This window comes from Tachyglossus aculeatus, chromosome 16, assembly GCF_015852505.1.
Source record: "Tachyglossus aculeatus isolate mTacAcu1 chromosome 16, mTacAcu1.pri, whole genome shotgun sequence".
Taxonomy (NCBI): Eukaryota; Metazoa; Chordata; class Mammalia; order Monotremata; family Tachyglossidae; genus Tachyglossus; species Tachyglossus aculeatus.
In genome coordinates, this window is record NC_052081.1 from 22,248,273 (window position 1) to 22,261,042 (window position 12,770).

The 12,770-nt window shown below is 41.1% G+C and overlaps 1 protein-coding gene across 1 annotated transcript in view; it reads right to left on the minus strand.

Annotated features, from left to right (window-relative positions):
• Window positions 1-1,277: 1,277 nt before the first annotated feature.
• The window catches only part of CPXM2 (carboxypeptidase X, M14 family member 2), a 194,665-nt gene continuing 183,172 nt past the window's right edge, over window positions 1,278-12,770 (minus strand). Inside the window, exons 13-14 of the mRNA XM_038758418.1 lie at window positions 12,072-12,171; window positions 1,278-2,046 (exon numbers count right to left, since the gene is read on the minus strand). Of these exons, the coding sequence (XP_038614346.1) occupies window positions 1,799-2,046; window positions 12,072-12,171 (348 nt within the window). The 3' untranslated portion in view covers window positions 1,278-1,798. The remainder of the gene's footprint in view (window positions 2,047-12,071; window positions 12,172-12,770) is intronic.

The following is a 12,770-nucleotide window of genomic DNA, read 5'->3' on the forward strand; positions in this document are numbered from 1 at the left end:
GTCTCCAGGGATAACTTTCAAATCTCCTTTGCCACGGCCTACCTTTCAAATCACCCCTTAGTATGGGTTACCTTTTAAATCACCCTGGGGTTACCATTGCCCAGGCTACCTTTCAAATCACCCCAAAGGAGTCAAGATCTTTTGTGGGAATACCCACTTCTTGTTCCAGTGGAGAGGTCCAATTGGTCACTGGGCACCACACAAGATCTGGCAGAGTGGACGTTCCCCACTCTGGGTAGAGGTGATTAGCCACATGGGTGCGACAGAGCTTCAAACTATTACAAAGAGTTCATGGAGACCCAGATATACCCTGCTACTTCCAAATCTTCTCCCTTACCATTGGCCATATTTGCAGGAGAAAGGAATTGTGTGACATGACCCGTCAGAATTTACTCATTCCATTTTAATTGTTTGGACTTCTTGTTCACCCAGCTCTCCAGGGTCAGTAGTGCAGGGTGGTATCTGGTGTGTTTGTATAGCCAACTGCTTCTTATCACTCACCACCAGCCCCTCCAACACTAGTGAACTAAGTTTAGCCTGGCCAAGGAGTTAACAGTCACACATAGCCCATTTATTATTTTACCGCTCTGTTTTACAATATTTCTAGAACACTTTATCCCCATTTTTTTGTGGAGAGGAGGCTAATGAAATGGGTTTGCATTACTTTATATTCCCCTTACCCCCTCGACTAAATTTTTGATTGTAATAAGCAATTTTAAAAATGTCAAGCCTCAATTACTGAATGATCATTCAGTTACTGAATTGATCTTCGAACTGAGGTCTGGTGGGGTTTTTTGGTTTAAATTAAATTCTGTGACAACTAATTGGCCTGAAGAGCTGAACCCTAACTCTCCATTTTTGGTAAAGGAAATTCAGTTCAACTGCAAATACATGTTGTACCTTTTGGAACATCCTGCATACCTGAATCAAAGGACAAAAAATTGAAGCAACACAAGCTGTAGTGCTTTGCTTCCCTCACTACTACTGGGCACAGTTATTGTTATTATCTTAATAATAATGATAAACTTGTAAAAATAATTATTGTATTTGTTAAGTGCTTACTATGCCAAACACTACTAAGCATTGGAGTAGACACAATATAATTAAATCTAACAGTTTTCGAAAGGTTCGGCTGGCAAAGTAAAATGACAGATTTCATTTACAAAGATACACAATCTATACTCATTTCTAATGTTTTTATTTTGTCACCTGTATTCATTTTCATGTATCAAACTTTTTGCAGAAAGAAAAAAAAGTAAATAATGGCAGCAGACACATTCTTGTTTCACCTGTGGTTTTTTTATTGTTGATTTTATTTTCCACAATTTTGAATGCTTTAATATTTATGACAGCTTCCTTTCAAGGTAACAAAGAACATAGTAAGAAGCAAAATAATTGTGTAGTAACAGTGAACTAGCAATAACTGTGGTATCAACAATGCAGTACTGGAAAGTGAACACTATACTCTTTTTGTCACACAAATGAGTGATACATTGTTTGTTCTTCCAGTTTAGAAGAGAATGCCCTAAAATGACCAGATCTGACTTTGACTGGTTTCCTTTTCCCAAGTAATGTTACCCTGCTGCTCAGTCAAGTAAATTCAAGTAAATTAAGAACCAAAACTAGAAGTATTCTCAGCTTAGGTCTCTGGAACCTTATTACAATGCAAACTAACTGGCACACCTTGAGTAACAATATAACAAAAAAATACATTAACACATTGCTTATGTAACTACTGATATAACTGATTCTGATTTCAGGAGAGCTTGTCAATCCATCTTTTATACGCAGTTCCTATTCACTGACGCCTCTGTCTAGCTCTCTGTTTCATTCTCCTGAATGACAGACTGATGGGCTGCTTTCCAAACTTCTTCATAATTTCTTTAATTCTTGCCAGATTGGTTTTGTTGAGAGTAAAGTCACACCAGGTAGCTCCCATATCATAGCCAACTGCACAGTTCTTTGTTGAGGAGGTAAAGCCTTCTGCTTTTGCAGTTACCACATATTCTCCTGGATTTAAGAGGCGCCAGTAATCACCTTCACTGGCTGTGAAATGGGAGAAGAGATTTTTTTTAGAACCCTGATCTCTTAAAACAAATGTCAACACTTGCCACTCAGGAGTTTCAATCCAGAATAGGGTTCCATTATGGTTACTGAAGGTTTAATTTTTGTCAAATGCCAGGTCTCAATTAATTTCACCCTTGGAAGTTACATTAATCCTTCTAAATGGGAAACGTGCCTGGCGCATACTAAGCACTTAACGAAAACCATTATTATTATTATTACTACTATTAATAAAAACAACTTGAGTGGAGTTGGATTTGGGAAAGGCATCAGAAATGCGCCTTTCTTTATGCAATTCTACTGCACTAATCATTGTGGAACTTTCACAGGTGGATCAAAGAAAACAAAATGCCACCCTGAAAATTCATTAGTACTCTGGTTTTTCAGCTTTTTGTAGCACTCATTTAAAATAAAACCTACCCTTCCCCCTGAAACATAATGAAAGGAACATTTCAGGTTAAGGCCAGGAAAGTTTGGAAGTAGTCCCTGGAATATGCCACTGCTTTCCATGAGCCTCAGGCCAAGGTAAATTTAATTCAAATATTCCAAGCTTTGGGTATGCTACACATAGCTCCACAAATAGCAGCAGGATTAACACACACCTCACCCAAGACAGAAAGCTCCTCAAGGGCCACTGGCAAAACAAGAAACTTTAACTCAATCTAAAAATGCCTCATTTCCATCCCTTCACTATCATTTTGTCACTGGAATCCATTTTCTTCCAGAAGGAATTGAGGAATAGATTTTTCTTCTGTTCCTAACCCCAACGTAGGAAAAAAAAACAACCAAAGTTATAAACTTAGGAAACCAAAACCAAACCCATGTCTCTTCAGACATTACTTCTGAAATTATAAGAACAACAAGCTGGCTTCTGGAATGTAAGAGTAAATCACAGTATTATTTAGGGAAGGCTGGCTTGAATGAAAATGTAAAATGGCAGCCATATGTCTAGGTGACATTCAATTCAATGTTACAATGAAAGACTTGCTTAAAAAACTTCCACATTTCAGTATGGCTGAACTACACAATACCAAATGTACTGATCACCCAGTAGAGAAACACGTTCTGGGAGGAAAGGGGAAAAAATGACTACAGATTTATGAAAATCACAGCAAGATAACTAGAGAAAAGAGAATTGTATTCTTCCTCTACAGTCAAATCAGAATCAGAATCAATTCCAATAAGAAATCATTTTTAATAAAGAGTCTGATCTTGACCTTTCCTTTTATATTTTTACAGAAGTGTTGGAAAACTCATGAAAAACAATTTTATTTCCATGTCATATCTCACATATAAAACATTGGTGAATAATTTACATTGCCTCTTCATTCATTCAGTCCTATTTATTGAGGGTTAATGGTGTGCAGAGCACTGTACTAAGCTCTTGGAAAGTACAATTTGGAAACAGATAGAGACAATCCCTATCTAACAATGGACTCACAGTCTAAAGGGGGAGACAGACAACAAAACAAAACAAGTAGACAGGCATTAATAGCAGCAAAGTAAACAGAATTATAGCTATATACACATCTTCCGGCAAATTCTGCCCAATGCTGTCCCTGCGTAATGGGATGGCCCAGGAATTCCGGAGAAGGAGGCAAACCACGCCAGTGTGCTGAGTTATAGAGGTTTATTTTGAGGAAGTATACTCACAGACCAGCCTTGGGTGGTGGCAGGGCCCCAAACAGCACACCACAAACCCCGATGCTATGGGCGGGGTTTATCTAGCCACCACAGACTATGAGCTATCAGTTGTTTATAACTACATTCTGGGAACACAGGGAGGGCTAACTTGTAAAAGGGGCCTTCGTATAAGCAACCCTCAGCAAGGCTACACTGGTTGCTGAACAGGAACTGTTCCCAATCAGATAGACATCCTGGGTAAATGGCTTGCTCACCCAGAGGGATGAGACAGAATTCTAAGAATGTATACTAAGAAGCAGAGCATGGAAGAGTGGGTCGGGGCTGGGGCATTACCACTACACTACATCATTAATAAAATAAATTGAATAATAAACATGCACATATGTACACATGTGCTGTGGGGCAGGGAAGGGAGTAGAGCAGGGGGAGTGAGTAGAGGTGATGGGGAGGGGAGGAGGAGGAGCAGAGGAAAAGGGGGCTCAGTCTGGGAAGTTCTCCTGGAGGAGGTGAGCTCTCAGTAGGGCTTTGAAGGCGGTGAAGAGAGCTAGTTTGATGGATGTGAGAAGGGAGGGCATTCCATGCCAGAGGTAGGACGTGGGTCAGTGGTCGACAGTGGGACAGGCAAGAACGAGACACAGTGAGGAGGCTTGCAGCTGAGGAGCGAAGTGTGCGGGCTGGGCTGCAGAAGGAGAAGGGAGGTGAGGTAGGAGGGAGCAAGGTGATGGACAGCTTTGAAGCCAACAGTGAGGCGTTTTAGCTTGATACGAAGGTTGATAGGCAACCACTGGAGATTTTTGAGGAGGGGGGTGCCATGCCCAGAGTGTTTCTATAGAAACATAATCCAGGCAGCAGGGTGAAGTATAGACTGACAATAATTTGTTAATCTAATTACTTCACTGAAAAAGTCATCAATAAGCATATTAGACTTTAAAATCTGAACAAAATTCATACATCTCATCCGTGTGAATCTTTTCATGTAATATTTATATCAACATATTGTATGAACTGTTAACTGTTGTTCCAAAATAATGGTTCTCTATTACTTGAAACTATTACTAGTTTTTCCTTAGAGAAAACATAAGATGTAGGAAATAAATCACATCGCCGCTATCCAGAAGCGATGCAAAATCACATCGCCGCTATGCAAAAGTTATATCCCAAGTGTTGATTCACTCCCATTGATTCCAAGACCTTCCATTCCTGTTTAACCTCTTAGTGAGGTCGTTTACAAGATGTGCAGGGTTCCTCTGTGAATAATGCATGAGATGTGGTGCTCAGAAAATTCCCATCAAGTCCTTGGTCTAGGTCAAGAAGAGTATAACACTTTAAGAATCGAGAAAAAGAAAAGAAATCCTTGTAACTGAGTTTCCAGGATTCTGAATGTTTGTGTAATCAATAAGTTGTACTGACTGAACACACTGTGTGCAGAATATTGTAATATAAGTTTGGAAAGGTACTTCTCTCAGCCTGATGTACACCCAGCAATGTTACCCTTTTAACTTGCTTCTCCTACCTCTCTGCTCCCTCTTCCTCAGCTTTGTTCACTTTCTTTGTCTCATCTCTGAGTTCCTAACTCTAGAAGTCCCAAAAGGCTCCATTTTAGGTTCCCGTCTCTTCTTCCACTACTATTTTCCTCTCTCTCAGAGAGTTCATAATAACAACAACAACTTTGGTCATTTGTTAAGCACGTACTATGTGCCAAGTACTGTACTAAGCACTCAGATAGATACAATGTAATCAGGTTGGACTCGGTCCCTATCCCACATGGGAGTCACAGTCTAAATCCCCATTTATCTGATGAGGGAATCAAGCCAGAGTGAAATGAAGTGTGTTGCCCAAGGTCACACAGCATCATCATCAATCGTATTTATTGAGCGCTTACTGTGTGCAGAGCACTGTACTAAGTGCTTGGGAAGTACAAGTTGGCAACATATAGAGACAGTCCCTACCCAATAGTGGGCTCACAGTCTAAAAGGGGGAGACAGAGAGCAAAACCAAACATACCAAGAAAATAAAATGAATAGAATAGATATGTACAAGCAAAATAAATAAATAAATAAATAGAGAAATAAATATGTACAAACATATATACAGGTGCTGTGGGGAAGGGAAGGAGGTAAGATGGGGGGATGGAGAGGGGGACGAGGGGGAGAGGAAGGAAGGGGCTCAGTCTGGGAAGGCCTCCTGGAGGAGGTGAGCTCTCAGTAGGGCCTTGAAGGGAGGAAGAGAGCTAGCTTGGCGGATGGGCAGAGGGAGGGCATTCCAGGCCCGGGGGATGACGTGGGCCGGGGGTCGATGGCAGGACAGGCGAGAACGAGGTACGTTGAGGAGATTAGCAGCAGAGGAGCGGAGGGTGTGGGGTGGGCTGTAGAAGGAGAGAAGGGAGGTGAGGTAGGAGGGGGCGAGGTGATGGAGAGCCTTGAAGCCCTGGGTGAGGAGTTTCTGCCTGATGCGCAGATTGATTGGCAGAGCCAGGATTAGAACCCAGGTCCTTCTGATTCCCAGGCCCATGCTCTATCCATTAGGCTAAGCTGCTTCATCTGATCACATGGCTTCAGCTCCTACGCTTATAAAGGTGACTCAAATTTATCTCTACAGTCTCAACCTTACATCTAACCTATAATTCTGCTTCTCCTCTTGCCTCGAAGGAATCTACACTTGTATGTCCTACTGGCTCTTAAAATCCAAAATATCTTAATTTGAACATCTCACCTTTCCTCCTAAACCTATGCCCCCTCCTAACTTCCCCATTTTGATTGGGGATATCACCATCCTATCTTCCCAAAAAGTCCACAAACTTGGTGTCAGAATGGACTCCACACCGTCTTTCAAGTCTGACTTTGCCCTGGCAGAAAGGACAGAGGTCATGACAGCAGGCCACCTCCAGAGAATGCAGAATGTTGGGAAGGCTACAGCTGTGGCTTTGACTACAGGATTCTGAGTCTGAAACTCTGTTGTGTTAGCCATTATACCCCATTGCTTATTTTATTTTTTTATTTATCCCTGTCCTCATCCTTTATGCTGATTTTGTTCTTACTTTATTTTTGCTTTATGTGTCTGTTGCCAGTCCTTCTCCTCTTTTATTCTTAGACTTGTAGACCCTTGAAGAGCCAGAAATCCTGTCTCATTCTCACCCATATATTCTTTCCCAGCACTTAGTCCAGTGCTTTTTACAGAGTAAGCTTTTAAGAAATGTTATCACTATTACAACTACTACACTAAATCTACTGCTAAATCCAGACAGTTCTTCCTACACAACATTTCACACATCCACCCATCCCTCTTCAAAATGCTACCCCTAAACTCTCATATCATAAACATCTCATATCATATCCTTTTAGACTGTGAGCCCACTGATGGGTAGGGACTGTCTCTATATGTTGCCAACTTGTACTTCCCAAGCGCTTAGTACAGTGCTCTGCACACAGTAAGCACTCAATAAATACGATTGATGATGATATCAAATGGCTAGGCTCCTCAATCTCATTGGTATCCCTGCCTCCAATCAATTGCATTTATTTTAATTTTGTATGATATTTGTTAAGTACTTACTATGTGCCAGGCATTGTACTAAGTGCTGGGGCAGATATAAGCTAATTCATTCATTCACTCAATTGTATTTATTGAGCACTTATCGTGTGCAGAGCACTGTATTAAGCACTTGGAAAGTGCAATTCGGAAACAGAGACAATTTCTAGCCAACAACAGGCTCACAGTCTAGAAGGGGGTGAAAGACAACAAAACAAAACAAGTTGATAGGTATCAATAGCATCAAAATATATAAATAGAATCATAGATATATACACACCATTAATAAAATAAAATAGAATAACAAATAGCTAATGAGGTTGGATACAATCCATGTCTCACATAAGGCTCACAGTCTTGATCCCCATTTTACAGATGAGATAACTGAGGAACAGAGAAATTAAGTGATTTATGCAAGAACACCCAGCAGACAAGTGGAGGAGCCTGAATTAGAACCCAGGTCATTCATTCATTCTTTCAATTGTATTTATTGAGCACTTACTGTGTGCAGAGCACTGTACTAAGCGCTTGGGAAGTACAAGTTGGCAACATATAGAGGCGGTCCCTACCCAACAGTGGGCTCACACTCCCAGGCCAGTGCTGCTTCTTGAGCACTGAGCACTTTAATGAGCACTTATCATATATTATAGTGTTCAAAGCAAATGGGATAGTACAATATAACAGAGTTGGTAGGCATGTTCTCCACCCACGATAAATTTACAGCCTCTCCCTCTTCCAATCTGTAGTACACTCTGCTGCAAGGATCATCTTATTGAAGCATCACTCATCACATCCCTCTCCTCAAAACTTCTAGATCTACCATATTGTAAGCTCTTTGAAGGCAAGGAATCATGTCTTCTAATTCTATTCAGCTTCCCAAGTGCTTAAAACTGTGCTCTAAGCACAGCAGTTTCTCATTAAATACAATGGATTGATTTGCTTTCCATTTCCCTTTTGGATCATGCAAAAACTGATTAAGCTCTTCAAGGCTCTCCTCCTTCTCCCTATCATGAATATCAGCTCCCTTTACTACTACCTCCCAACTCATTCTCTTCATTCCTCATGTGCTAACTGTAAAGTGGTATTTGGTACTGTCGTATTTGTTAAGCACTTACTATGTGCCAAGCACTGTACTAAGCACTGGGGTGGATACAAGCAAATCAGGTTGGACATAGTCCCTGTCCCACATGGGGCCCACGGTCTCAATCCCCACTTTACAGATGAGGTAACTGAGGCCCAGAGAAGTGAAGTGACTTGCCCAAGGTAACACTGCAGGAAAGTGGCAGAGCCAGGATTAGAACCCATGACCTTCTGACGCCCAGGCCTGTTCTCTATCCAATACTTTGTTCTCAACTCTTCCACCCATCCCCTTGTTCAAACTGTTCCCCTAGCCTGTATCTCCTTTCCCAACCTAATCCAACAGTAGCCTACCTCCTACCATGCTTGATCTCCTAAAATCTCATTTTTGCCAACAAGCACTTGCCCATTAAATCCCACACCCTAATTCTATTTATTTTATTTTGTTAGTATGTTTGGTTTTGTTCTCTGTCTCCCCCTTTTAGACTGTGAGCCCAATGTTGGGTAGGGATTGTCTCTATATGTTGCCAATTTGTACTTCCCAAGCACTTAGTACAGTGCTCTGCACATAGTAAGCGCTCAATAAATATGATTGATTGATTGATATAGCAGCAATAGCAGCCATTTTAAGAACATATTTAGTTGTTTATAACCTGTGTCCTGATCTTCAGCACTTAATGATAATAATGATGGCATTTGTTAAGTGCTTACTATATGCCAAGCACTGTTCTAAGCACTAGGGTAGATACAAGATAATCAGGTTGTCACACCTGGGGCTCACAGTCTTAATCCCCATTTTACAGATGAGGTAACTGAGGCACAGAGAAGTTAAGCGACTTGCCCAAAGTCACACAGCTGACAAGTGGCAGAGCAGGGATTAGAACCCACGACCCCTGACTCCCAAGCCCATGCTCTTCCCACTAAACCACGCTGCTTCTCTCTTGAGCATAAAAAATCAATCAGCATTCAATAAATACAACTGACTGTTTGCAGAGCACTATATTAAGTGTTTGGTAGAGTGTAAAACAACAAAGTTGGTATAATCAATTGCACTGTCAATTATCCTACTGGAAATCTGATTACTCAATATATATTTATTTTTATGGCTGTCTCCACCACAAGAATAAAAGCTCTCAGTGCAGAGAGAATGCTGTTTTATGTTGTACTTTCCCAAGCACTAAGTACAGTATCTTGCCCCTCGTAAGTGTTCAGTAAATACCACTACTATTACTACTACTACTACCAGCCAAGTAACTGTATGTAATTTCATCTTTAATATAAGAACATTTCCAGATAATCTGAAATGGGATTAATTTCAATCCCATTGATGGACAAATTACAAGTCATTTTTCTAAGAAATTTGGGGAGATACCTTTCAAAGGGAAGCAGCATGGCCTATTGGAGAGAGCATGGACCTGGGAATCAGAGGACCTGGGTTCTAACCTTGGCTCCACCACTTGTATGCTGTGTAACTTTGGACAAGTCACTCAGTGTCTCTGTGCCTCAGTTATCTTATTTGTAAAATGGGGATTATGACCATGAGCCCTATGTGGGACAGGGACTGTGTCCAACTCGATTATCTTGTATTCATTCAATCATATTTATCAAGTGCTTACTGTGTGCAGAGCACTAAGCACTTGGGAGAGTGCAATACACAATGAACAGACACATTCCCTGCCCACAACGAGTTTATAATCTAGAGGTGGGGAGACAGACATTAATATAAATTACAGATACATACATAAGTGCTGTGGGGTTGGGTGGGGGGCAGAAAAAAGGGAGCAAGTCAGGGTGACATAGAAGGGAGTTGGAGAAGAGGAAAGTGGGGAGGGGGGTTAGTCGGGGTAGGCCTCTTGGAGGAGATGTGCTTTCAATAAGGTTTTGAAGCGGGGAGAGTAATTGTCTGTCAGATTTGAGGAGTGATGTGGGCAGGATGTGAGCAAGGGGACAACAGTGAAATAGACGAGATCGGGGCACAGTGTGAAGGTTAGCATTAGAAGAGCGAAGTATGCAGGCTGGGTTGTAGTAGGAGTGTAGCCAAGCGAGGTAGGAGGGGGCAAGGTGACAAGAGTGTTTTAAAGCTGGTGAGGAGTTTTTGTTTGATGCAGAGGTGGAGGGACAACCACTGGAGTTTTTTGAGGAATGGGGTGACAAGTCCTGAATGTTTTTGTAGAAAAATGATCCAGGCAGCAGAGTGAAGTGTGGACTGGATTGGGGAGAGACAGGAGGCTGGGAGATAAGTAAGGAAAAGGATGCAGTAATCCACATGGGATAGGATGAGTGATTGTATTAACACAGTAGCACTTTGGATGGAGAGAAAAGGTTGAATTTTAGTGATTTTGTGAAGATGGAACTGACAGGATTTAGTGAAGGACTGAATATGTGGGTTGAATGACAGAGAGGATTCAAGGACAATGCTAAGGTTACTGGCTTGTGAGACAGGAATGATAGTGGTGCCATCTACAGCGCTGGGAAAGTCAGGGGGAGGACAGGGTTTGGGTGGGAAGATAAGAAGTTCTATTTTGGACATGTTTAGCTTGAGGTGACGGGAGGACATCTACCTCAGCATTTAGTACAGTGCCTGGCACATAGTATATGCTTAACAAATATCATAAACAGCAAAAACAAGAAACTTCTCTATATTAAATCCTCCAAATGGGCTCATATTTCACCTTGAATACTGCATCAGCCTCCTCACAGACTTCCCGGCTTCTTGTCTCTCCCCACTTTAGTCCTTACTCAACTTGGCTGCCTGGACCATTTTTCTAAAAAAAGCCATTAGGTTCAGATCTTCCCACTCCTCAAGAATCTCCAGGTGTAGCCATACACTACTGCATCAAACAGAAACTCCTTACCACCAGCTTTAAAGCACCCAACCAGCTCACCCCATTTCATCTTATCTCACTGATTTTTTAACCAAAACCTAGCCTGCATGCTTCACTCCTTTAAATGTCAACCTCCTCACTGATTCTCAATCTTGTCTATCTTGTAATTGACCCCTTGTTCACATCCTCTCTCTGGCCTGGAACTTCCTCCTGCTTCATATCCGACAGACCACCACTGCCAGATATGAAGAGGCAGGAGTTCACTTTTTGAGATACTGCTGGGAAAGAGATGAAGAAGGGGCAGGAGGAGGGATGGACTGAAAAGCAGTAGGGGAGATTTTGCCTGATGGTTTCAATTTTCTCAATAATGTACATGGCCATGTCACTGGGGGCAAGAGGATGGGACAGGGAATTCGAAGGGGGAATTGTACATCTGAAACAACTGGCAAGGGCACACAAGTAACAGATCCTTCAGTTTTATCAAGTATAATCATTTCATTCATTCAGTCATTTGTATTTATTGAGTGCTTACTGTGTGCAAAGCACTGTACTAAGTGCTCAGAAGAGTACAATACAACAATAAACAGTCACATTCCCTACCCATAACATGCTCAAATGCAAGGCAGCAAACACAGTTATAGATATTTACTGAGTTTCCTCCGGTCCATTTACACACATTCTCAGGATACCATTCATTCATTCCATCATATTTATTGAGCACTTCCTGTGTGTAGACCACTGTAATAAGTGCTTGGGAAAGAACAGTACAACAATACACAGTGACAGTCCTGCCCACAACGAGCTTACAGTCTAGTCCCTTCACCCCAATCTCTGTATTTACTGATTTCAGGGATATTCAGGGATATCAGGAATATTCAGCAGCATTTTACAACAACTGATAACAATAGACAGTATATAAATGTTTATCATTACCTGTGCGAATGTCATGGTTGACACCTTCAATGGAAATGATGGCATTTGGAATTCCTTTGCCATGTGAATCTCGTACTATGCCTTTAATGCCCCGATGAACCTGTTTATGAAACAATTGTTACAGAACAAGTTGAGGCAGTTATTATAATATGGCAAACAACTATATGACAACCCTTCCTAAACAATAGCCTCACAAATCAAAATTATAAAAAGAGGGCAGTGATTACATCTACTAATTATATTAGTACTCTCTCCATCACTTAGTATAGTGCTCTGCACAGAGTAAGTGTTCAGTAAATATTGATTGGTTTATTTTAGAGACATTAACTTATCCCAAGAAATGTAAATGTCATTGATTATCTTAAATCTTATCCATCAGTTGGCCTGCTATGAATAGTTTTGGAAATGATCATTTACAGTCCATCTGTTCAAAATATGTATTATTGGATGTCAAAAGGTTCACTACAGGTGCAAGTCTAATGGAGAATTTATAGAAGCTGAAGATGGAGACACTGGATGCTCATTAATATAGTATAATATATAATCATTATATTTGTTGAGCACTTACTATGAGACAAGTAACACTCAGAACATTGGCACTGCTCTAAGCGCTGGTGAAGATAATAACAATCAGATTGTACCGAGTCCCTTTCCCACATGGGCTCACAGTCTAAGTAGGAGGGAGAACAGGTACTTAAT